Source organism: Nelumbo lutea, chromosome 2, assembly GCF_056320005.1.
Source record: "Nelumbo lutea isolate HS-2025 chromosome 2, American lotus-T2T, whole genome shotgun sequence".
Classification (NCBI taxonomy): Eukaryota; Viridiplantae; Streptophyta; class Magnoliopsida; order Proteales; family Nelumbonaceae; genus Nelumbo; species Nelumbo lutea.
Genome location: NC_142685.1, coordinates 64929704 through 64957300, shown reverse-complemented (window position 1 = coordinate 64957300; position 27597 = coordinate 64929704). Strand labels below are relative to the sequence as shown.

The window sequence follows — 27597 nt, the reverse complement described above, 5'->3', positions numbered from 1 at the left end:
TTAACTATTTAAAATTTTTTCATGTTAAATATTTTTTATTTAAATATTTAAATAATATGTAAAATATTTAAATGTTATTACGTAATATTAAATATTTTGTTATAATATTTATCTATTTTTAATGTTTTTATTTAATATTTTTAGTTATTGAAATATTTGAATAATGTTTTACTTTTTTAATGTTAAATTTTATTATTAAATAATTCATAAAAATATAATTTATATTATTACTACATAATTTCATGATGAATTTTCTAAAAATATTGAATTATAAATAATATGAATATTATTAAATATATTAATTTTTGTGTTTTGAATAAATATTTTAAATTTAGTATATAATTTTGTTATAACATTTAAATAGTTTTGAATTTTTTTAATTGAAACTTTCTTTAGATAGATATAGATAAAAAGTGGAGGAGAGGATAAATAGGAATTAGATATAGTTTAGGAGAGAATCTCTCTACTAAATTAGAGATAATTTAAGAGATAAATAGGAGTTAGTGATAATTTCCAGATAATAGGAGTTAGAGACAATTTAGGAGGAAGTGGGGGAACGTAGTGCCACTTGGCTAAACATTAGAAAAGCTTTATGGTTGTTAGAAATAGTTAGGTATATGTGATTTCCTTATTGGTTTAATGGGTAATTATGTGGAATTAAAAATATAAAAAATTCAAAAAAAAAAGGAAGGGGGGTTTATTGCAAGGAGAGCTATGCTGACATGGTAGGACCAGTTTTAATATATATATATATATATATAGAGAGAGAGAGAGAGAGAGAGAGAGAGAGAGAGATCAAAAGAGACTTATATAGCTTCTTCTTAGTCCTTGTTGCATTAAACTTTCAACATTGAGAAACTAAGAAATTCATTTTCCTTATTGGCCTTTTATTTTACTCTTTTTATTTGTCCAATTATTACCAAAGTGTCCCTCACATAGATTTTGAACTATAATTTTTATTGTATGAAATCACTCAATAGTAGTTGGACTTGATAGTTGATATTTATGCCTCAAGCTACACCCATGCCTCTTTCTCACAGGCCTAAACCTCACACCAAAGTTAAACTAGATCTTTTCATTTTGACTCAAACCCTAAGCCCTTTAAAACCATGCTTTAATTGAATAGGAAAAATAATTTGATTGCCCCCTTCTTAGAGGTGTAAAACCGGCATGTCGGGCCGGCATGCTTGGCATGGCCCACGGGTGGCCCGTGCAAAGTGTACGCCATGCCACCCTCCCCTAGGATAACTTGGGGAGTCAGCCCGGCACGGCCCCGTGTCATGCCATGGGTTGGGTTGGCCCGTGGGCCATGGACCAGGCCAAAGCTATTTATTTAAAAAAATTATAAAAAAACCTTAAAATTTTAATTTTATATGAATTTTGATGTATACAATTGCTTATATAATAATTGTTTATTTTATTAATATATTATATTATATAATATATATATATATATATATATGGATCGTGCCAGTTCGCGGGCACAGGCGGCATAGCCCACTTGGTCATACTGTGCCAGCCTAGCCCATGGACCTAAAACTCCAGGCCCAACATGGCCCACATGATTGTGTTAGGTAGTGTCAGGCTGTAGGAGGCACAACCCGATTTACACCTCTACCCCTCTTAACCATGTCATGTTGTAAGCCGATGGACCTTTGTCTTTGCAAACACCAAGTAGTTTCCCTTGTGGCTTTTTCTTATTTTTCCCCTTCTAATGAAAGTTTGCTAATTGTTAGGGGCGTCCACGGTTCAGTTAATCGAACCATGGCCCCTTTTTGTAAACCGAACCAGTGGTACCGGTTTTTCCATTCATCAAATAGAAACCGAACCAGTACCACCGGTTAACCGGTCTGCCTGTTTTGGTTTTTGACCGATTTGGTTCTTCGGTTTTCGGTTTTTTATATTTATAATATATATTATATAAATATATGTATAATATTATATTATAAATAATAAATGATATATATAAATATTTTGAAAATATATAATATATTTGTAAATAGATCATTATAAATATAATATAAGTATATATATAATGAATATATATTTATATAAAATACATAGAAAATATGTGACATATATTAAAAATATATATAAAATATACATATAAATATATATACCGGTCGGTTCGGTTAACCATCGGTTCTTTTATAGGTTAACCGAAAACCAAACCTATCCTTTGCTTTTTCAAAAATTCTTAACCAAAACTGAACCGACCAGTTCGGTTAATCGCATTTTGCGGTTCAATTCGGTTCATTCGGTTTTTCGATTTTTTATGGACACCCCTACTAATTGTGTTTTAAGGATGAGGTTCAGGCAGAAAATGCCTAAACTGAGACTCAATTAAATTTAAATCATCCTTCAATTAAACTAAAACCAAGAAATAAAATAAAACTAATGTGGGTGCAAAATTGAAAGATCTAATTATGTCATTTCATTGAATAAATATACATTTTGGAACTCATGATTCTTTTTTTTTTTTTTTTATAAATAGAATTCATGATTCTTGCATTAAGAGAAAAAATGTTGTTGCACGAATTTTGCTTGACATATTACATGGAGAAAGATAAACCAACCAGAAATGTTCCATCAAAATTTCTTTCCTTATCAATAATTCAAGACTTAAGCTGCATCATATCTGTAGTACATTTGACTCACATGATTTAAAAAAATAAATAAAGAAAAATGGAAAAAGAGAAAAAAAATACCAAAATTACTGGTTTCCCTGCTTTGTGATTTCATTTTTCTCTCAATTTCTTAGTAATGGCGAAGATGGCGCCGATCACAGCAACCACCACCCCAGAAATTATAATAGTTGATTTGAGCTTCTGCGTTGCATCCTTGTTTTCCTTCTCCTTCTCCTCCTCCATCTTCTGCTCGGCCTTTGCATGTTCCTTCCAATAAAAAAAGGTACAAATTGAGACTCACATTAAAGTCTTCAACTAATTCCATTCTTTGAAAACTTGAATAAATGTCAATCGGCATAACCAATCTTTTGTATTTATCAAAGGAGTTGGGTATTGGATTCCATTTCAGGGTTGCCTATATGAATTTTTGTTCAAATGTATGAAGAAAATCTAGATTTAAACAGACCCATTGATGAAATATATTGAGCAAGATTTTCTGACCAAGTTATCATCTTTGAACAGGAAAAGATAAAAAAAATAAATAAATAAATAGCAGAGAACAAAAGCCAAATACCATGAGCTCATTATTAGTGGTAGTAACTTTAGAGGACATTTCAAGTTAAACCATACCTACCATAAATGTTGATGCTTCAGGCAGGGAGGGAAACAAATCAGCAATAGGAGTCGTTGCAAGAGATAACCTCAGGAGAACTCACTTTATCGTCAGAGTTTGTTAAATCAACGAAGAAGATAGGGCTGTTCAGAAGATGTTGTAAACCGATCAAGCCGGACCGACTCGACCCGAGATGGTCGGTTTCTAAAATGGTTTGGTCGGTCTCGGTTAAAAAAATGACAAAACCCAATGTATCGGTCTGATTGCGGTTATGCTTTTTGTAACTTGATGTGAAACCGACCCGTATACATATTTGCCTTTTGTATCTCATATATCTTATATATTTTTCATCTCTTTTACATTTACATTTGATTAACAACCACTATTTTCTAATCATCTCTATTTATCATCTAACTAACAAAAGCAAGGTTTAAAATATCGATATACCTGATACGCCGGTAGGGGCATATCAGGCAATATCAATAGTGTTTGTTTGCCTTTTTAATTTTTTTTTTCAAAACCAGTTCAAGAGACCGGTTTAAGGCTCCTCCACCCCCTGAACTGGTCAGAACCAGGGGCGTATCGGAAAGCCATTGGCATGATACGTATAGGCCAATACATTTCGATACTTTGAACCTTGAACAAAAGTTAAATATAGGGACCAACACAAAAAAATAAAATGTTGACTCTATTCATAGGAGTGAAAAGCAAAGAGACAGCTATAGGTACAAGTTGAACCTATACAGGGACTGAATAACACTCAACTAGCCAACTACAACTTGTCAAAAATGTAGGGAGCATATAGGTACAATTTTAGGCTACAAGCATTAATTTTGGTTCAGTTTAACTAAAACCGGTTAAACCAGTGTTACATATAATGAAATTTAAAATTGGTTTTCTCTCTTTATCAGTCAGTTTTGGTTTGCCTCAATTTCAACCCGACTTTTTCGATTCGGTTGACAAAATCAAGTGCAACCAAACCAAACCAACCCGTGAACAGCCCTAGAAGAAGAGGCATGGGCAGCGGTGGAAGCTCAGATGGTGGTGGAGTGGTTTAGAATGAGAAGGATCGTCGTGGAAGGAGACTCTAAGTTGGTTATCAATTGTCTTCGAGGGATAGCAACCCCATCATCAAAGAATGTTATTAAATTTGCAATAGGTCCAAATTGATGGTGGACCGGATTAGACGGTCAGACCAGTTGACCTAGGATCTGTCCAGGCAACAGGTTTCATTTCACCCTGAAACTGTTCTTGGGCCAAAAATTGTTGACTTGATCAGTGACCCAATGACCCATTGACCCTGGCAATCAAATCATTGACTTGGACAACGATTTTTAGTTTTTTATTTTAAATATTTTTTTTTTCAATTAGAACACACCATCCATTCAAACTGAATGGTCGAACTACTAACTTGGAAACCAATGACCAAAGCAATTCAAGTTCTGGGTTGGTTTTTAAAACATTGTGTTACATACAAGGTTTTTAGAACTAGATCGAACAGGGAGCCATTCTAGGTCCAGTTCCCAGATCAAATGATCTGACCATCTAGTCCAAACGGATGACCCACTCTAACAAAAAAATTAATTTTTTTTATAAAAATAAAAAAACAAAAAAAATGGCTAAAAACCGTTCCTGGGTCAAACGATTCAACAGTTTGACTGCTTGGGTCAGCGTTTCACTAACCAAATCAACGGTTTTAACAGAACCGGTCAGGTGTCCAGTTCCTCATTTTTCTGGTCCAACCGTCCCAAACAGTCCAGTTTTGAAAACATTGGTTACATACATGCATACTCTAAGAGAAGCCAATGGTGCTGCTAACTAGCTAGCTAGCTGGCCATGGGCACTCGAACTAAGTCTCATCCTCACATTTTCGAAATAGTTTGTTTGCTTATGTTTGCTTTAGGTGGTGTTCAATGGTGTGGATTGGCCATGATATATTCAGTTTCAATCCACACCACCTCTGTGCCATGCGTTCGGTTGGCTGTGGTGTGGATTGATCCATGCTCTCATGGATTGGTCCACACCATAGTTCATTTTCTCATCCACGGGTTTTTCTCATGAAAGCATCTACACCACACCGTTTTGCATATAGAATAACGATCTTATACTTCGCATGGATTTTTAACCCTAATATAAGACCTCTTTACTTTTTACTGTTGCAACACTTCTTTGTGAGCTCATCATTGCTATTCTTCTCTACCCGTCATTGCATATTGCTACTCTTCTCTATTTGAACTATGGTTATAATCGAATCGAACTCAAATCGGATGCAACAAAATCCACATTCAATCTAATTATTGAGAACCTACATCTAAATCCGATCAGCTTGGATTCGAATTCAAATCCTAACGGGCTCAAATCAAATTCGGATTTAATCTAACTCTACTATAAATTTTATAAAATTCTACAAAAATAAAATTTATTTATTTTTCAACTTTTATGTATAATAAATTAATATAAATGTAACATACTAAATTATTATATATAAATTCATATAGAATATAATATAGAATATATTTTTATAATTTTAAATATAACTATATAAAAATTATATATTAAAATTAATCCAAATCCGGTCCAATTATTAATCGTATGTAAATTGTAACATCCAAATCCAATATGATTACATAAATACATCATTTGAATCTAAGATAATCGGATCGGATGTTAGATCAGGCCTTGGATTTTTGGGTATCATTGACAAACCTAGTTTGAACCACTCACTACTCCTCCGACCACTGTTACATCAGATCGTCGATGGTAACTGGTAAATATCCATATTTCGTTTATTCTCATGCTATATTACTCTTCTCTGTTTGAACCATTTGCCACTACTACTCGTGTTTATTAATTAATATTAATATTATTTTATTAATTATTAAGTTTCAAATATTATTTTTATTAATATTAATTTGTATTGATATTATTAAAATTTATTAAAATTGTTGTTAAGATTATCAATTATCAATTACAATTAATATTACTACTCATTTTTAATTAATATTAATATCATTATTTGTTATTTAATATTATTAATTATTACTAATATTAGTTTTATTAACTATTAAAATTCTTAGAAATTTACTAATATTTTTCTATTGTGTATATTAAAAATAATATATTGTTTTTTTTAATGATTAATGACATAGATTATCTCAAATGTTGTGGTTGAGATGCATGAAATCAAATACAATGTGCAAACTGAAATATGCCACACCTTGCAGAATGCCCATAGAGGTATAGTGTGGATCAGTCCACACATTTTTTTCCACATTGTAAAACAACTACCTTGTTGGGGTGTGGTTTGTTTTCATTCACACCACACTCGTGTGTGAATGAAAACACACTACCCAATTTCTCATCTGTGCTATAAAACACCATCTTAGTGTTGCATAGGGTAAGGCTATCCCGTGTAGTTTGTAAGTCTTTAGGTTTTCCCTTGTTAACAAAAAGAAAAGAAAAAAAAAAAGGTTAAACACACCTCAATAATTAGCAACATCTCACGGCAAAACCCAAACAAATCTTAATACCATCTTTAGGTTGGGTAGGCTTTGATTAGGGTTGAGGAACCTTGATTGGGTTAGATTAGAATTGATTACAATGTTTGAAGGTTGGGTGGATTAGGGTTAGGGTTGGGATCCATCACCTCGGGTTAGATCAGGGTTGATCTTAACCTAAGCTAATAATGACTTACACCCCATTTCAGCCATACAGGATTACAAGGTTGTGGTTGTTCTATTTCCCTCAAATACAAAAATCTTATTAGTTTCTTGTTTAAAATTTCCTTGACAATGGCCTGGTTGACCGTTGACCTACACCAAGCTCGAAATAACTATGGACCTTCAGACTACACATACAGTGAACCCGGGCCTAGCCCTAGTTTTTATAGAGTTTGGCTAGTTGGGCCATACTAACAATTTTATCATGGAAACTGACTCTCGAGTAGACCTGTTTATGGGCCGGGTAGTCTGATGGCCCGACCCGCACCCTAGTTGAGCTTGGACATGTAGTTAGGCCCACGGGCCTAACCTTGGGCCCAAAACACCTAGCCTAATTATATTTTAAGCCGGGTTCAAGATTTGTCAAAAAAGCCCGGTCCATGCCCGACTCAGCACAACTAATTTATATAATATAAAAAGGACTTGAATACTCTACACCACCGAGCGCCTAAGTGCAAATAAATAGTCAAATATAAGCCAGTCAAACTCTACGAGAGGATCATAAAGTACAGCAAGCGATCAAACTCGATTCTCTGAATTCAGCAACCTTAACGTGCCTTCGATGATAGCACCAAAAAACGGCCAAAGTAAACACTTTCTAAATTCTAAAGCCAGATAAGTATCTGCAGCAGTGAAGCTTTGATCTTGACTCTCGTTTCCAATGGCATTAGCATAAATTCTTACACATTTACAAAGACGTTCCAGTCCCAAGCTTCTCTCTATCATCTCTGCGTCAATATGCCCTGTTGTGCTTGACTTCGGGCTCAGGCCCAGGCCCGGGCTTCAGGCTTTTTACGGGGGCCAGGCTCAGGCTTGGGCCTTCAAAAAATCTGTTAATGAAAAGTGAAAGCCCGGCCCGGCCCATAAACAGGTCTACTCTCGAGCTATGGCGAAGAGGCTTAAATAGTTAAATCAAGAACTTTGGCAAGTGTTATTGGATTGGTGGAGCTCTCTAGTTGGATCACCACTTTGATCAACAATGCTTTTGATGACAAGGGTTGCAACTTGGGTGAGCTTAGGCCCAAGGATTTATTAAAATTCGAATGGGCCTAGCCCAAGAGCCTGAACCCAATCCTGTGCAAATTTTTCAAATTGGGGTATTCGACTTGTACCCCTAGGCTGAGTAGGGGAACAACTTGGATGGGCTTGGGCCCAAAAGTTTGTTAAAATTTGAATGCTATGTAAAATTTTCAAATTGGTATCCGATTTGAACCCTTAGGCTGACAACGATGGTTTTGGTGAATCTGAATTCTCATCTTTGAAACAAAGAACGCCTGAAGAGGTTTGCAAACACGCATGATTTTGTTTTATTAAAATAAAAACAACTGCCACATTATAGCAAAATCATCTGGTTTTTGGTGTTGTATGAGACTATGAGTTGCATTTGTTTTTGCAAGCAAAATCATTCAAATTGGCTAACACATCCCTATTGTCAAAGACAACTTTGCTACTTTCTATAAAGCCTCGTTTGGCAGGTGTCTTTCCGCATGGTCTGTCAACTATTTAGAAGCGTGGCAGACTTGCATTGTGGTCTTTTTTCATTTGGTTTGCAGGAGATCTAGGCTGCCAAAAGACATTGCGCCAAAAAGACGTAGAAAGCCTATTTTGAACTATTTTTTAGAAGCTCCAGATGGATCTTTTTGGTTTTTTCAACTCATTTTCATGCAGAAAGACATGTCTTAACCAAACGGCCTTCAGGCTGTCAAGATCTTGATGCGAAAGCTCACTATCTTTTGACTGCCAGAGCTTCCCAAAAATCTTTCAAAAAAGACTTGCCAAACGGTCTTAAATGTAAGTAGTGGAGTTGTTAGGTGTTCTGAATCCTGGAACCTCTGAAAAAACAGATTGCATTAAAATTTGCTCTTGAACACATGACATAAATTTTTTATTTGTTTGCATTAAAATTACTAACTATAACACTGAACCCATTGATTTGTTTGGGTGGGCATCTCAAGAGAATATCATTATTTTCAACTTTTAACCCTCAAAGAAACTTGTTTAATTGACAAATATAGCACGAGATGTACAGTGGAATAGCGGGTCCATCCTCCTGAAGCCTTGCAAGTGTTCATTCTACACTTAGAACAAAGGATTTTACTGGAACGGCTCAATCAATAATTTGAAATCATATTAAAAAACAATAATGTTCTGTTAGATTACCTGTTGGATACCTAAGCCTTTGAATTCATTCTGACAGCTCAAGGAAAATCTGGTTGCAAAAATTCCTGGTAATACCATCACTAGTATGAATAATGATAATAATAACATCAACGATCAACAGAGTAAAAATTAGAACAGAGATCGCTGAGCCCCTTTCAAATGTAATACACACACATGTATATGTATAGGGGTTGATAAACAGAAATCCAAACCTTTGGTGATGGGTGAAGCTCATTATTGAACACTGAATTCTCAGGTCTTGGTCCCAAAACCACGAGGGCTTGGCCTTGCTGACGTTGAATCGGCAAATTGTTTCCTAGATTCTGATCTCCTCTTCTTCCTTGCAGTACCAGGAGGTGCCTGACACAATTAAAAAAATGACAAGAGAACACCACCACTACTTCATAAGGACATGCTTCACAAATATATAGAGGTTATTATTACCATTAAAATAAATAACTAATAAAAGCTAATTGCTGAAACGGTGGGAAAAGGTTTTTTTTCCTGAAACAATGGGCACCTATGATACCTTTATACCTATACAAGTGTGTTAATATTGTGTTGGATGCTTTACTTATTTATTTTTATCGTTGGTTGGATACTTCAGCTTTTAGCGTAAATTCTGTACCCAAAAACCATGTCCAGCCATGCCCTTGCTATAACATAGATGATCACAGTTTTAATTTTCATTGAACACTGGAGCAAGTTTCAGTTTTAGCAAGTTGCATGATACTCACAAACCTCAATTGGTTGCCATAACATTACTGGGGCAGAAACCCTAAGAAGTAGAGACTGGAAAGGAAAAGATCCTTTATGAATAAAATAAAATGAACATTTGGCAACCCCCATCCCCCAAAGAAGTAATGAGTAAGTGAAAAAGAAAAACTTGAAATCCCTCTGGTTGTCAAATGTGGAGACTCTGTAACTTGATGTACTTTATTAGTACAGTCCTTGTATATTACTTACATCTTATTCTTCTTTTCTCTTTCAGCCCTATATGGGCATTTTTGTAATTGTACATATCTTTTAATATATAAGAGACTCTTTGAGGTGAGGGTCATTCATTCTCAACACCTCTAAGATTATTCTTGTTCTTTTCTCTATTTGGCCAAGAGTGTTGACATGGCATCAGAGCAGGTTGCTCTCTGATCTATTTTCTCGCTCTCTTGAACCTCACTAGAAGCAGTAAACCTGTCATATTAGGACTGTCTTGATCACCTTTTCTGTTCTTTCTTCTTTGTGCAACCAGCAGGAGAGATTTCTTTAGATCTCTCTTGGGAGACATTGGTTTGAGGCCAAACTTCAGATCTGGTGTCGCCTAGAGCTGATCTATTCCACCTACAAACAGCATCTGATTTGGTGAAGTTTTCGAAGGAGTTCTGATCTTCTTCTTGGGGCAGCAGCACTGTACAATTTCCTTTTTTGGACTGCAACAGCTTTGGACTTCAAATCTGGTGTCACTAGACCTGATCTATTCCACCTACAAACAATATCTGATTTGGTAAAGTTTTCAAAGGAGTTTTAATCTTTTTCTTGGGGCAGCAGCACTATACAGTTTCCATTTTTGGACTTCAGGCCTTCTACATCAACCTGCGATTTAAGTTTTCTCTCTAGATTGAAGGATTCTCTCAAGCTCTCCTTAACCCTACACTCAGTTTCTGGTTTGGAGATTTTAAGGACTACCTCAATCAGCACAAGACACCTCCTTGTTCTTGAAGAAGACACCTGATGTGTTAGTAAATCACAGATTTCTTTCAATCGGCTGACTCGACCAACCTACAACCCTAGATCTAGTGTCGTCCTAGGGTTTTCTTGACTCCCATTTATTTGATTCAGACTTCAGATTCATATTTGAAAGGCCTTAGACTCGACAGTCTTAAAAACTTGCCTTTTTTGGATTGTCATCTTGAGTTATTGATTGCTGAATTTGGTTGTCTCTGGTATCCTTGTGCCTGGACTGCTGTTTTCTCGCTGAAATGGCCTCTGATAGAGTCGATACCATTCCTACAAAACTGGAAGGATCTACCTATGGAATTGACACTGTTGCTGTAGCACATGGGAGTAAAAAATCTACTACTGGTGGCGATTCTTTTGTTAAAGGTGATTCTCTGGCATCTATAGTTGAGCAAAACATTCGACAACAGGTAATATCTGCTATTCCTTCTGCTCTTTCTGCTATTGGCTTACCTAGTGAGTTTTCCAGTTATTGTTCTTCTCCTTCTCATATTTGGATCATTGACTCTAGAGCTACCAACCACATGACAGGAGCCTACCCTAACCAACCAAGTAACCTTACTTAAACCCATCACAAACATATTGTTACTGCCAATGGTGAAAAGTTAAACATCATTGGTAGTAGTGATCTATCTCTTAAGCTTTCACCCACTACATCTTTCCCTCTTACCAAGACCCTTCTTGTTCCTAATCTCACTACAAACTTGATTTCTGTTGGTCAATTAATTGATGAAGGTAACATTCTCATCTCCTCTCAGGATGGATGTTTGATTCAGGACCGGAACACTGGGAAGGTGAAAGGGAAGGGGCGCAGGATGGGCCGTCTATTTGCATTGGAGTTTAAGAAGCCTCAAACAACATCATCAGTTTATTTTAGCTCCTCTACTTCTCGTTCCTTTCTAAGTCATAGAAATAATGTTTGGGACTTATGGCATAAACGTCTGGGTCATTTACATTCTGACAAATTAAAATTTTTGTTTGATTCAGGCCTTATTAAGAACAAAGTTCCTTCCTTGCACACCTTTGATACATCTTGTGCTTCTTGTTGCTTAAGTAAGAGTCGTACCTTATCATTTCCTCACATATCTGAGCATGCTACCTCTCCCTTCGAGCTTATACATAGTGATGTCTGGACTGCTTTTGTCTCTTCTCGGCTTGAATACAAATATTTTGTGTCATTCATTGATGATTGTACCAGGTACACATGGATATGGTGTGGGTTCGATTTCAATCACAAGTGCATATTCTCCGTTCGGATTCAGGGGGAGAATACACTAATGGAGATTTTTTATCCTATTTGAAGGACCATGGAATACAAGTGCAATGAAGTTGTCCAGATACTCCTCAACAGAATGGTATGGTCGAGCGCAAAAAAGGGCATAAACTTAGTGTTGTGAGGACATTATTGCAGGATTCCCATACTCCACCTTCCTTTTGGGTAGACGTAGCCAGTACAACTGTGTTTTTTATCAACTATATTCCTTCCTCAGTTCTTGATAATATGTCTCCCTTTCAAAAGTTATTTGGTCGTTCTCCAGATTTATCTATGCTTCATGTTTTTTGATGTGTGTGCTTTGCTCATCTTCCCTCTCATGAACGTTCTAAATTGTCTGCACAGTCTGTCATGTATGCCTTTGTGGGTTACATTCTTATCCACAAAGGATTTCTTTGTTATGATCCCTCTATTCATCGCATTTGTATATCACATAATGTTGTTTTCCTTGAGCACATTTCATTTTTTGCTAGAATTGTTAGACTGTCTGCACCGTCTGTTTCTATTTTGCCAAACTTTGATTCACAGGATGCTCCATTTCCTTCTACTGAGAATGACTTTCTCGTCTTCTCTCGCAAGCGGTTACGTGCTCCAGCCCCTACGTCTGCGACTCTCCTTCCTCCCGGTTCAGATCATCATCCTACCACTGCTCCTGCAAGTGATACCACTATTTCAGACACTCTTCATACTTTTGTTCCTCTTTGTCATTCTACTCATATATCTAGACCTCCTAACTGCTATGGTTTTCCTTTAAACCATAGCTCTTTGTCTGTTGTCCTATCCTCCACAGATGTTCCTTGCTCCTACCAGGAAGCTAATAGTAGCCTTCATTGGAAGGAAGCCATGGGTGCAGAGATTCATGCTTTACATGAGAATGACACTTGGGATCTTGTGCCAGCTCCTCTAGATGCATCCATTGTTGGGAGTTGTTGGGTTTACAACATTAAGCTGAAGTCTGCTAGATCTCTTGATTGATACAAGGCACGTTTAGTTGCCTAGGGATATAGTCAGGAGTATGGTGTTGACTATGAAGAAACCTTTGCTCCTGTTGCAAAGATCACCACAGTCCGTGTTCTTTTAGCAGTGTCTGTTGCTTAGTCTTGGACCATATGCCAACTTGATGTGAAGAATGCCTTTCTTCATGGTCAGTTGAAGGAGACGATCTACATGAAGCCTCCTCCTGGATACTGCAGTGATCCTTCTTTAGTGAGTCACCTCAAAAAATCTCTATATAGTCTAAAACAAGCTCCCCGAGCATGGTTTGAACGCTTTCGCGATGTTGTAGTTGTTGTTGGATATAGCCAGAGTTCTTCTTATCACTCTTTATTTGTTAGGTGACGGCCTCAAGGTATTACCATTCTCCTACTATATGTTGATGACATGTTGTTGACTGGGAATGATGTTGAAGGCATTCGTGAATCGAAACTATTACTTCACAATTCCTTTCACATGAAGGACTTGGGCCCTCTCACATATTTCCTAGGATTGGAAGTACATTGTAGTGATCGAGGGTATTTTGTTTGTCAACAGAAGTATGTCTCTGACCTTGTTAAACTTACTAGTCTTAATGATGAAAAGCATGTTGATACACCTATGGAGCTAAATCTTAAGCTATCTAAATATGAAGGTCCATTACTTCCTGATGTTGCCTTACATCGCCAGCTTGTGGGGTCCCTCATTTATCTCACTATGACTCGGCCTGATATTTCTCATGCTATTCAGGTTGTTAGTCAATTTGTTTTTGCTCTATGTCAGCCTCATATGACTGTTGTTCATCGCATCATTCAATATGTTAGAAGCACAACTTCCCAGGGACTGTTCTTAGAGCATATGCTGATGTGGATTGGGCTGGTTATCCAAACACTCGTAGGTCCACTTCTGGGTGGTGTGTTTTTATGGGTGATTCACTCATCTCTTGGAAGTGTAAGAAACAACAAACAATCTCCAAATCTTCCATTGAAGCAGAGTATAGGGCCATGTCTTCGGTTTGCAGTGAGATTATTTGGTTACAGTCTCTCTTTATGGATCTTGGCATTCAGGTTCCTACTCCTATTCCTCTTTATGTAGACAATACGAGTGCTATCAAGATTGCATCTAACCTTGTCTTCCATGAGAAGACCAAGCACATCGAGGTGGACTGCCACTTTATCTGAGATCTCTTTCACCACTGGGTCTATATCGCTTCCTCATGTAGCTTCGGACATGCAAATTGCTGATATCTTCACCAAAGCTAGGACTAGAGTTCGACATCTCTTTCTTATAGACAAATTGATACTTATGCCGAGGCATCAGTTTGAGGGGGGTGTGGAGACTCTGTAACTTGATATACCTTATTAGTATGGTCCTTGTTGTATATTGCTTTTACATATTATTCTTCTTTTCTCTTTCAGCCCTATATGGGCATTCTTGTAATTTTGCATATTTTTTAATATATAAGAGACTCTTTGAGGTGGGAGTCATTCATTCTTGACACTTCTAAGATAATTCTTGTTCTTTTCTCTATTCGGCCAAGAGTGTTGACATCAAAATCTTAAGATTTACAACACAATTCACAATTTGAATCATGAATCCCAAGGGTTTTGATTCAAATCTTAATGTCTGAATCCTTTTCTGCAAAAATCATATGACTTTTGTTTGAATCCTACGATTTGATTCATAAATCTTACGATTTCTCTTATTCAAATAAACTCAATTAAGAATTAGTTATCTACTTTGTTATTTTTTTGTTTATATTTAGTTTTGCCAAGGGAGAATTTTTTTAAGTCCTTACTAGATAATTATTTATTTACGTTATTTAAGACAAGAAATTGAGTTTATTTTCCATCATATGTAAGTTAAAGGAGATCACATCAGCACCCCATGGCGGGTGCCCCACATGCATTGAGATGTGCTGTGGGGTGCTGATGTAAGCGCAGGTTAAATTGTATAAGTGCTGAATTGTATTGTTTTAAGTACATATATGGTGTATATAGATTAAAAATAGATTAAAGTCACTTATATATTTAGCCTTTTAATATATCTATATTTGATTTTTGGACAAGTTTGCAAAAAATAGAAATAATCTTACGATTGGCAATACGATTCACGATTCAATTCAATTCAAAGTTCTCTTCAATTTACAATACGATTACAATTTTCAAAACATTGCCAATTACAACTACGCTCATGAGATCATGCTGTTAGAACAATGTGCAATTTGGACTCTGATGTGTGTAGTGTTCATATGTTGTATTTGACATATTTCTTGCAAAGGCACAAAACTCCCCTATGAAATACAAAAATATGTTATCCTTGCATATATGCAGGTGTAGAGAGAGGATGAGAAACCTTTTGTTCAGCTTTAAGTGCCTCCTCAAGATTACTTAATGCAGGAATAGATCCCCCTTCCATGACCCCCATTAGGTTCCTCATACGAACACGCATTTGGAAAAGTTGGGCAACAAGTTGGCTCACCTGAAACAGTTAAATACAAGGTTAATTTATTCTCCAGTACATTTCTTTTTTGATAGATCAAAGGAAATTGTATAGCATGAAAAATAAAAAAGGCAAACAAGTTGTTTACAAGTCAAGCTGTAAATAAGCTGTTTATAAACTATGCACCACAAAGATCAACAAAAATTATTCAATCCCAGTCATATCTTAAGTTATGAAGTTGAAATCCCTTAAAATCTTCTAGGATGGAAGTCCAAAAATATAGGAGAAAGAATATTTTATCTTATCACTGCTTCCTCCGTAGTCCTGTGGGACCTTTTACTTCAGACTGCTCAATGGTAAAAGATATTACCAACATCTAAATACCTGCTTCTCTGTCTTCCCTGAATCTTGTGCAACTCTTTTTCTCCTAACAGGGGATTCTGCCAATAGTTCAGGCTTTTCCCTTTCCTCTGCAAAGTAAAAAAAGAAAAAGAAGACATAATGAAACAGATTCAACAGAAATTCTGACAGATATATACATTGAACAGAAATGTATACTTGTTAATTTTTTAACATTATTATCCACTTCAGTTTTAGCATCCTAGAAAACCATGCTTAGGTTACATGTTTTAGTATAAAGGATAAATTAAATAAAGTTGCACACAATTAACAAACTAATAGAAGTCATGTGTTAATGAAAGCCAATACCCAAATGCATCTTCGAACAATAAAAGTGGAATCTTTGCAAAGCATATGAACCAAGGTTCACATAAACTAAAATTCTATCATGCAGAAAGGAAATGTGAAACTATGTTGCAGGTGATGGGAAGCTAGACTAAGCTAAATATATCTTATACTATCTACTGGTGTTATTCATGTAATCCTGATGCCAGAGTCATGGCCGCATCCTACGTAATAATGCCCAGATACCTGTACAAAAGTCCATATTGTGTCAGATAAGTTTTTTGTGTAAATTTCATACTTGACACCATGTCCAGCCACGTCCTTTCTCTCTCTGGGTAACATAGTAATACTAAAGAAATTTGAATTTAACTCTAGTCCATCCTGCTTTGAGCATTGCTTTTTAACAAATGGCACTTTGGCCCACAACATCACTTTTAATGCTTGATGTAAGCTAGGTCTAGGAACTCCCCTGGTGTTAATTTGTCCACACTTTTTTTCTGTTATTTGGATGACAACACAATGCATTGGCACCTAGGTGCAGCAATCAATGAGCAAGGGCTCAGACTCTTGATAGAGAACAATGGCAGGGCAGGTTTGTCTTTCTGACAAATAGTTTGGATTAAGGCTAAATTGAGTTGAGTGAACCAGTCTAGGTTTATCCATTTAAGCCTGAAGTGAACAGGTCATCCATCTTAAGGGCTAAAAGGTTACTCCCAGTTTTGCAATTCAAATCTCATAATTCCAGCTTATAAGAAAAGAAAGAAAAGAAAACAGACCAGGGGTCATTGCTTCAATCATTACTTCCATTATCTTTAAGCTCTTCTCTGCTTCTCGAATTTGTGCAGGAGTCACCTGTCCCATGCATAATTCAAGGAGGGTCAAGAACATGATTCTCAGTATACCAAGAATAATTCAAATTTAAAGTTCACGTATTCAATTTGTCCCAGCTTAGATTCCTATGAAACCAAAATAGCCTGGAGATAGATTAGTTTGTCATATCATTTCTTAACTTCATATAACAGTTTTAAAGCTTGATACACCATCTCGACTCTGAAATAAGTAATCACTGTACAGATTTTCTTGGCAACGAAAAGATAAGTCATGTGACTTTGTTAGGCTAACTCAGAAATCTCAACTAAGTCAAGACCAATGCAATTTATTAACATTATTTAATTATTCTTTCTAAAGTTTATTTATAGCATTTATAATTATAATTACCACATTACTGACCGAGCAAATCAACTAATAAGTCCTTGAGCAAACCTGAATCAATGATCTTCTAAGTTGAGTAAAAAGATTTCAAAATATTTCATCACAAATGAAGTACAGATAACAGTTTCAGAAAAGTAAACAACAAAAAAAAGGAGAAAATGAAATACTGAAATTTAAGGAAAAATCAGACAGTTTTACCTTCCCCATGCCTGGAATCATTCCAAGCACACGTGTCATGGAACCCATCTGTGCAACAGCACGAGTCTGCTTTAGGAAGTCATTGAAGTCAAATTTTGCACTCATTATCTTCTTTTGCAATTCCTCTGCATCTTCTTGTCGCATCTAATTACAACATCCGGATCACATACACATTATGATACTATTCATTCATGGAAGATAAAATGTAACTGGTTGGACACTCACAACTTCTTGTGCTTTCTCTACAAATGAAAGAACATCACCCATTCCTAAGATGCGTCCAGCCATACGATCCGGATAGAAAGGTTCAAGGTCTTCCATACGCTCTCCCCGTCCTACAAGCTTGATTGGCTTCCCTGATACCTGCCAATGGTCCAATCGTGAATTATTAAATTATGATACACTGACACCAGTACAAGGATGCTGTATCATGCAGAACACTTCAATTTTTAGTGTAAATTTCATATCCAATAACATATCCAGCTGTATCCTTGCCATATCTGGGTAAGATAGTGTTGTTAAATGACTGAAATAAATTTATAATTGTTAATGTGCAGGGAAAACTTAGAAACTCAATGGACCTGAAACAAATAATTGGACTGAATATGGATCCACCTCTATCCAATCTGATAGTATTTGAACATATGTACTTATATTTTCATAGAATTTATATTGCACCTATTATAAAGTTGGTTTGGATTTTGTATATTTACTAAAGATTAATACGTTCAAATCTCATAGAAATTATTTTCAATTCACTTTATTCATGAAATACAATACAAGTCATTTTTAGTTCACTGTATTGATAATATAGAACATTTTGATCATATTACTACAACTTATTAATGGCATTCTGTATCCAAAATTAATCCAAATTCAACCCAAATCAGATGGATTGGATTCAAATTGAATCCATCTGATTTAGGTATGTATGATTTGATCTGTTTTTTTTTCTTAAATAAAGAATCATATTCCATTAATCCAAATTCAACCCAAATCAGATGGATTAGATTCAAATCGAATCCATCTGATTTAGGTATATCTGAATTTGATCTGTTTTTTTTTTTTTGGATAAATAAATAATCATGTTCCATTAATTCAAAGATTGGTTACATGAAAATCTTAGAGAGGCACGAGGTGCCACCTCTCCAAACAGAAAACACACAAACTACATCAAAGAGTACATGAATGTTAAAACAAAAGTTACAGTTGCGACCAGAACAATATTTCCCTATTTGTCCCTTGTTTTGCCAAGACATCAGCAAACACATTAGCTGATCTCCCAATCCACTGTACTGTTACAAACATATTCTTTGTCAGCCATTTGAATTTCTTTAACTCATTTTTGTAGCCCCATGTGGCATCCTCAGATTATTTAACCAGTCCACCACTGTCTTAGAGTCCCCTTCAACCAGAAGCTGCTCCACACCCATTTCTTTTGCAAGAAGTATTCCTTGTATTGCATCTAACATCTCATCTGGAATAGAGTTACCAACACCTAATGGGCCAGAGTACAGTAAGACAACCTCTCCAGCCTCATTCCTCAGTACACCTCCCAACCCAGAGGGACCTGGGTTTCCCTGGCTGCTCCCATCAAAATTCAGCTTCAATGAACCGTGAGGAGGGGGGACCCAACTAGTCAATACCCTTACCTTGGAGGAGGAACAGCTTGCTACTGATAATCAATCCCTCCAACAGCCAGTAAGGAGAAATGGTTTAAACAATTCGAGAGTCTTTAACCAATGTATTGCCCTATACATAATGCAATCCTTCTAGGCCCAACTACTCCTCCCCTTTTCCTAGAAGATCTTGGCATTTCTCTCTTCCCAAACTGTCCATATCAAGCCTGCTCGCCGACACTTCCACAATTTCCTTCCCCTTTTATGGGGCCAAGAGAACATAGAAGGGTTAAAGATTGTGCTTACTTCTGCTGGCATATCCCAACTACACCCAAACAAAGATAGAAGCCAAACCCAACGCTCTTCAATGACACTACAAGATAAAAATAAGTGATTACAGTCCTCACCATGAGATTTGCAAAGAGTGCACCAATTTGGTGAAATACAAGGAAAGTGACTTTTCTTTTGTAGGTTATCCATCGTGTTTACTTTATCATGCCACAGTTCCCAACACAAAGTCATAACCTTGGGGGGTACCAGCCAAAACCAGACTTCTTTGGAATGGAAACTTTGTTGAGAGGATGTTTGGCAAAGGAATTTGAAAAAGGAACCACAAGAAAAAGACCCATTGGGGTGAATGGCCCAAATCCTCTTATCAAACTTCAAAGGATCCAACCAAACCTTATCAAGGAGACAAAAAGTAAACAGACACTCAACTTCCTCATCACTAAACCATCTACAGAAACCAAAATCCCAAGATAACGCCAACAAATTTACAACCAACGGAAGGAATTTTGAGATAACCACTTTTTTATACAAAGAAACAGAGTACAAGAACGGAAAAAAAAAGGTCTTTTAGAGGAAGATCTCCAGCCCAAATGTCCTCCCAAAACCAAATAGAATTACCAGAACAAGCATCATACTTAACACAACCAAGGAACTGCAAAAGAATTTTATGAATTGATTTCCATGGTGTTGCCAAGTTAGCCCTCAAGTGCCAACATCCCATCCATTCTCTGAGCAATCCAAGAATACCCTTCACCACTTCGTGCCAAAGTCTATCTCACTCCAGAGGCCACCTCCACAACCACTTCCTAACAAAGTTGAATTCTTTTTAAGCACATTCTTGAGCCCTAATCCCCCTTCCTCTTTGCAGACCAACAACCCCCCAACTGATTAAGTGGTCTTTTTTACCTTCTCCCGTCTCCCAAAGAAAATCCCTCATGGGAGTTGAGATAACCTCTCAAGAGGAAACTGCTAGTAGGTTTGTGGCTCACTTCAAATCAATCTTCCAAAGACCTTTGGAGAATCAATTGAGTGGGGGAGGAGGACAGGCCAACATTGAATCAAACAAATAGGGGATGGTTAGAAAGAATGATTGAGGAAGAGGAAATTAAACAACCTGTCTTTTCTATGGATAGAAATAAGGCACCAGGTCCAGATGGGTTTACAATGGCATTTTATCAGGACTGCTAGGACATAATCAAAGAAGATTTAACTGGAGTCATTAGAGAATTTGAGGATAAACATATTGTGAGTCATGGAATCAATGCCACTTTTCTAGCTCTAGTTCCTAAAAAGATTGATGCCAAACACCCCAAAGATTTTCAGCTAATTAGCTTGGTGACTAGCATCTATAAGATTTTGGCAAAAGTACTCTCTAGGAGGATCAAAGCAGTTCTCCCGTCTCTCATTAGCCAAGCACAAGGAGCCTTTATATAGGATAGACAAATTATAGATCGGATCCTCATCGCAAATGAGAGTGTGAAAGAGATGAGATCTAGCAGAAAAGGCTTTGTCTGCAAATTGGACTTGGAAAAGGCTTATGCCCTAGTGGACTAGAGTTTCTTGTTGGAGGTGTTAAGAAGGCGTGGATTTGGGGACAAATGGTGTAATTGGATAAGTGGATGTTTAAATTCACGTCATTATTCAGTCTCAGTTAATGGAGTGGTTAAGGATTTCCTTCCAGCCAATAGAGGCTTAAGACAAGATGACCCACTTTCTTCTTTCCTCTTTACACTTGTTGTTGATGTTCTTAGTAGATTGATCTCCGAAGCAGATGAGGAGTGCCAAATAAAGGGTTGGAGAATAGGGAGGAGAGGCGTTTCAGTAACTCACCTTCAGTATGCTAATGATATTGTTATTTTCTGCAAAGAGAATGATTTAAGCAAGGTGGACAACCTTAAGAATTTAATAAGAGCCTTTGAACTTGCCTCCAACTTGAGGATAAACTTTGATAAAAGTTGTGTGGTTGGAGTAAATATGGAAGATTGGGGGATAGAATCCATTACAGGGTGTTTAGGTTGCACCACCTCTTCTTAGCCTTTGAGCTACTTAGATCTCCCCTTAGGAGCTAACCTTAAAAAAAGTAGTTTTCGGGCCCCTATTGTGGAGAAATTTGATAAATGGTTGGTGGCCTGGAAAACAAATTACATCTCAATAGGGGATAGGGTAACTTTGATTAGAGCCACACTTGCCAACCTTCCAACCTACTTCCTTTCAGTTTTCAGGGTTCCCCCAAGGGATGCTAAGAAACTGGAGAAGGTAATGAGGGACTTTTTGTGGGAACCAGGAGAGGTGAAAAAGGACCATCTAGTTAGATGGGAGATAGTTAATAAACCTAAGGAAGAACGGGGCCTAGGGATAGGGAACATAGTGCAGAAGAATGAAGCCCTCCTAGGGAAGTGGTTATGGAGATGGCCTCGAGAGAGAGAGATTATGGCACGAGGTGGTGTCAAGTATTCATGGCTACTTAGTAAATGCTTGGGATGCCAGGATATCTCGTCGAACTACCCTTACAACACCTTGAAAGGCTATACATGCTATTCTCCCCCGCTTCCTCAGGCTTATCAGGTATGATGCTTGCTCTGGTGATTCTATTCGGTTCTGGGAAGATGTTTGGGTGGGTAATCAACCCCTCAAAGATCAGTTCCCTTCACTCTACTCTCTCCCCCTTTACAAAATGAGCCAATTGCAAATTTTCTTTCGAACCCATTTATTCACATGTCTTTAAACTAGGACTTTGGATTTCATAGAGGATTAAGGGATGGTGAGTTGATTTGTGTCACTAAGCTATTTCATTTCCTTGAGTCAGTTTGTTTGGACCCCACATCTTCTGATCAAATTGTTCGGACTCCTCTTCCAAAAGGTACATTTACTTATGCTTCTTTTCTAAAATCCCTCAGTTCCAACTCCAATTCCCAAGTGTTCCCCTTTAAAGAAGTTTGGGTGTGACCTATTCCTCCAAAAATTGTTGTATTCTACTAGGAAGTCTACTACGGGAAAATCAATACTTTGAAAAACTTGCAGAAAAAGAGACCCTTTCTTTGTCTTTCCCCGAACCAGTGTTCCTCGTGTAAGGCTCAGAATGAGGATTGTTTCCATTTGTTGATTCCTACTCCATTGCTACAGCCTTATGGAGTTGGAGCCTTGGTTTATTTGGAGGTAGGTGGTCTCTGCCATTTGATGTGAGTTTGTTATTTAACCCATCTGTTTTTGTATGGCACACTAGAAGAGGCAAGTTCATGTGGAAATGTATCAAGGCAGCCACCTTATGGACTCTCTGGGAGGAAAGGAATGCAAGAGTCTTCTTAGAGATGGAAAGAAGCTTGGATGAAGTGAAGGGCTGTATTCTAACAAGAGCAATACATTGGTTGAAAACCTTAGATATATTTGCTAATTTCTCTTTTGATGACCTATGGAGGAATTGGTTAGTAATAGCTAATACTTCTACAAAGAAAGAATAGAAGTTTGTTAGAATAGGATCCGCCTCCAGAAGGTGTCATCAAGTTAAATTTTGATAGGAGCACCCAAGGTAACCCTGGGCCTTCAGGTATAGGGAGTGTCTTGAGGAATAAGGATAGCAACATCATCTCCTTATTCTCGGGATCAGTGGGAGTGGGGGACTCTACAAGGGTAGAAATACTAGATGTTGTATAAAAAATTCAGATCGCTAACCAGCTTGGGGTGGAACATCTCCTAGTTGAAGGGGACTCAGGTGGTAACAAGGTGGCTTATAAACCCGGATGCTACCATTTGGGGCTACAAAGACCTCATCAAAAAAGTAAAGTGGTTAATCATTAATATGAGAGTTGAGGTAAAATGGGCAAGCAGGTCAGCTAATACTATGGCCGATTCTTTGGCCAAACAGGGGGTTTCCAGGGAGGATTTTTTTTGTGCTACATTGTAACTTGTTCTAGTATATTGTAAAGTAGTACTTAACTAGCTTGGAGAGGTTGCATCTCGTACCTCTCCTTGGGGACATTGTACTATTTATAATTGCTAATTAATAAATTTCTTTCAATTATCAAAAAAAAATCCAGTTTCTTCACTTCCTTAGATGGTATCCTAAAGATAGAGAGGTAATAAGTAGGTAGGTTCGCAAGGATAGCTCTTATCAAAGTGATCCTCCCACCCAAAGAGATGTAACTTTTCTTCCACAAAGCTAATCTCTTTTCAAACTTCTCTAAGACCGGGGTCCAAAACCTACTCTCCCTAGGGTTTGCCCCTAACAGAAGCCCTAAATAGAACAAAGGCTAGAAAGAAATGGAGCACTCAAGATAATCTGCAACAGCCTCAACCTCAAAGATTGTCATTTATTTCTCAATGTTCCTACAACCCATTCCTCCACGTATGTCTAGCCCCACCATATCCTGCAGTAATAAATTAAATTTAAAACCTTCCTTGGAATTATCCCCTTGTGCGTCACCCACTTGTCATCACACTCCTCTAAAACTGGGTAGACTTTTTTTGATAAGTAAATTAAGATTTCATTAATAGGAGCAATTCAGTTACAAGGTTCGCCACCATTGTATCACAGTCAAGCTCCCTCTCAACCATTTGAAATTTTTATTTTCATTCTTAAAGCACCATACCATAGAGTCTGGGTTCTGCAGCCAACCCACATTACCACTCTCATTCCTCTAACCTTTAATGAGGAACAGCTTGCCACTGCTAACCAATTCCTCCATATATCATTAAAGGAGAATTGGCAGAATAAGTCTCCCTTACAAGTCCCTCTTCTAGAACTCAAGCCCTATTCCTTTTCCAAACCAAAGTCTTGGATGTGATATCCCAGCCACCTTAACAACCACATAATGGCTCCCAGACCCTTGCTCCAAAATAGGGGACTTTTCCCCAATTAACATCCCCAAATCAAGCTAACCTAACACCACAACCCCAAAAGAAGGAATTCATTAAAGAAAAAAGAAACTGCAAGAAAAGGGTGATAAGATATTACCCGAAAGAAGAACAAAAAGAACTATGACAATCCTTATAATCAACAAGACCAAACAACAACCCCAAAGCTGAAGCAGATTAACCAAATACAAAGAACACCCAAGACCTCCCACGGATTGAAGCACCAACTCCTTGATCCCTCAAGTACAACATCTCCAAGTGAAACTTCAGCAAATTGATCTTCAAACAACCCCCTGACAAAACCACCCTTAATCCTCACCTTTCAAACACTTCCTCCTGCCCTGCATCAGCCTCATTCCAAATCTCTCCACCTTTCAAACACTTTCTTCATTCTCTCCTCCCTCTTTCTCTTTTCAAACTCCTCAAAAACACTTCTGGCGAACTCCACCCCACCAAAAAACAGCCCAAGCCCCTCACCCACCTCAACATCTCTGTAAACAAGTTTCTCAAGGGACACACTTCCTGGACTCACCAGCTTACCTTCTGGACAAGAGTCCTGCACTTCCTTCAAGGAATTAATCCCACTCTCCTTTTTGTCCTTGTTTGAAGATCAAACCACCAATTGATTTTTTTTATTCAATGGGGGTTTGAACCACCCCACCATTCACCTCAGACATCAAATTTAGACTTCCGTCCCTTCTCTTGAAAATCCTTTTTGTACTTATTTGTAGGACCTATCCCCACTGTACCATCTTTCGTCCATGCACAATATGGGTATTATTTGATCCGCAAGATCTCTTAGCATCCACCACATTAGCAACATTTGCAGCAAACTCCTTTTTATCTACCACCTTCCTTCTTTGACCGAAGTCAATTCCTATCTTTCCAATCATCACTTCCTCATCAAAACCTGAAAAGTTATCCTGAGAATGGCAACCAACTTCCAATCCTACCTCGTCACCCCTTTCAACCAATTCTCCAATTACCCCACCTTTTTCAACAATTTCTTCTGCTCTAACCATTATCTCCCCCAACCCAACCACCGCCCCTTCTGAAACCTTGCCTGAACCATGACCAAAGGGCACAACCAAATCACAACTCCTCACCTGATCTGGCACAGCATCAGATGCCTTTAGCCATGGTTCAGGTCCGGCACAGCATCAGATGCCTTCTGATCTGACACAACAATGGCCAAATCAGAGCCAAAACCTTTTCAATCACATGAACTAGGTGAACGATCAGCAGAACCATTGCTCCAAACATTCTTGATCTTGACATTAGACTCCCCAGACCGCACATCAAACTTCATAAATGCGGACCTTTCATACTTGTGAATCACCCAGACCCATTTGTCAGGTTTTCCTCTTCTCCTCTTAACTGCATCTAAAGTAGTCAAAGTCTCTACCCCCTTATAAGACTTCAGGCACTTGAGTTTGAAATCTCTGCAACCATCAAAGTAAGCCCAAAATCCAAGGTCAATTAATGAGGGCAGTCCCATTGACAAGGTACACACGACCTTCCTTAAGGAGAGTTGTTTGACCATCAGTTTCCTCATCTCTTACTTTGGATTAGGGGATAATTTTTCTCCAACCATGTGGTTTGAAGGCTTTTGAGAGGAAAATTCCCTTTCATATTCCACATTTTCCCTGTGTTATTATATAGACCATACAGAGGGGATCTATACAATTTTCTTAAATATATGCATATTCTTCCCATGTTATTGAATGTCACTGTATGATTGTTAACAGCTGTTATTTTTCCTATGTATAGTACTGCAGGGGTACTATTGTACTTTTACTCTTTTTTATTTTAGTTGCTATCGCCCTAGTATATATATTAAAAAAGCTGCGCCGCCAGCAGAATCATTTTGCTCTCTGTTCTCTCTTCTCTCTTCTTCTCTCTCTCTTTTGTCTCTTCTTCCATTCTTCTCTCCTGCATAACATGGTATCAGAGCGGGACTATCAGATCTGAAAGGAGAAGTCGAGTGAACAGTTTTTTTCTTCTTCGCACCAGATTTCCAGATCTGCCGCCCTATCACCCTAGTATATATATTAAAAAAGCTGCGCCACCAGCAGAATCATTTTAATCTCAGTTCTCTCGTCTCTCTTCTTCTCTCTCTTTTGTCTCTTCTTCCATTCTTCTCTCCTGCATAACATGGTATCAGAGCGGGACTATCAGATCTGAAAGGAGAAGTCAAGTGAACAGTTTTTTTCTTCTTCGCACCAGATTTCCAGATCTGCCGCCCTCATCTTCTGTTCAGCTGATTGAAGATCTCACACACTGAAGTAACTTTTCTCTCTCTCTCTTACCTTTTTTTTCTGGTCGTGTGCCGGGGCAGAACCTGTACTATGTCTGCCGATTGGATGTGAGGTGATCAGCACCTCTTTCTTTCCTTTTTTGTGGGGTCGACTGATCCCTGTGAAACTGTAGGTCGTGAGGACCTTTTTTGTGTGCTGCAACAGCAGCTCTTATGGTGAACTGAGGGTCAGAAAGTGACCAGTACCTCTTGTGTGCTGCAACAGCAGCTTTTATGGTGAACTGAAGGTCAGAAAGTGGCCAGTACTGGCTGTAACAGCAGTCCTGTTGATGCGTAGGTCAAGAGATGACCTGTATGCACTGTGGCAACACTTGTGTTGAGCTTGTAAGTCAAGGGATGACCTGTTAGTGCTGTAACAGCACCTGTGTTTTTCAAAAGGAGGAGTGTTTCTGAAGAAATTAAAAAAAAAAAAACTGTTCCCCCTCAGTGTTGAATTTCTTTAAGGCTGTGTACCCCTTTTAAGAGTTGTTTTTGAATCTGAAATCATGAGTGGTGAAGATTCTACTACATTCGGTGTTTCCTCAATGCTGAATGGAATGAGTGGGGTTGTGGACCTATCCTTTCCCATGGCTGTTATTCCTCTTGATGGTTTAAATTATTTAGAGTGGTCAAGAGGGATAAAGTTGTACATCACTGCAAGGGGAAAGATAGGTTATATTAATGGGAGAATCAAAGAACCACATTCTGGGAGTGTTGAATATGACAGATGGAACCAGGAAAACGGCATGGTCATGTCTTGGCTTTTAGTTTCTATGCAACCTCAAATAAGAAGGAATTTCATGTGGGCTGAAACGGCAAATGAAATCTGGGAACAAGAAAAATTGTTGTGAGGATTATTTAATTGTAATTTTATAGTTGTTGTTAGTGTTAAGATGTTGTCAGTCAGTT

General features: G+C 37.6%; 1 protein-coding gene and 1 long non-coding RNA gene across 2 annotated transcripts in view; both read right to left on the bottom strand.

Annotated features, from left to right (window-relative positions):
* Positions 1-2582: 2582 nt before the first annotated feature.
* LOC148871236 (uncharacterized) lies at positions 2583-3237 on the bottom strand. The gene is made up of 2 exons (XR_016106842.1): positions 3202-3237; positions 2583-2894 (listed from the first exon to the last, which is right to left on the bottom strand). It is a non-coding gene; the product is annotated as an uncharacterized LOC148871236 (long non-coding RNA).
* Positions 3238-8831: 5594 nt separating this feature from the next.
* Positions 8832-27597, bottom strand: part of CPSRP54 (chloroplast signal recognition particle 54 kDa subunit) — an 88494-nt gene continuing 69728 nt past the window's right edge. The window contains exons 10-17 of the mRNA XM_088970478.1: positions 17860-17997; positions 17635-17778; positions 17001-17076; positions 15925-16010; positions 15454-15579; positions 9332-9479; positions 9120-9184; positions 8832-9032 (exon numbers count right to left, since the gene is read on the bottom strand). Coding sequence (XP_088826604.1) covers positions 9372-9479; positions 15454-15579; positions 15925-16010; positions 17001-17076; positions 17635-17778; positions 17860-17997 — 678 coding nt within the window. The 3' untranslated portion in view covers positions 8832-9032; positions 9120-9184; positions 9332-9371. The remainder of the gene's footprint in view (positions 9033-9119; positions 9185-9331; positions 9480-15453; positions 15580-15924; positions 16011-17000; positions 17077-17634; positions 17779-17859; positions 17998-27597) is intronic.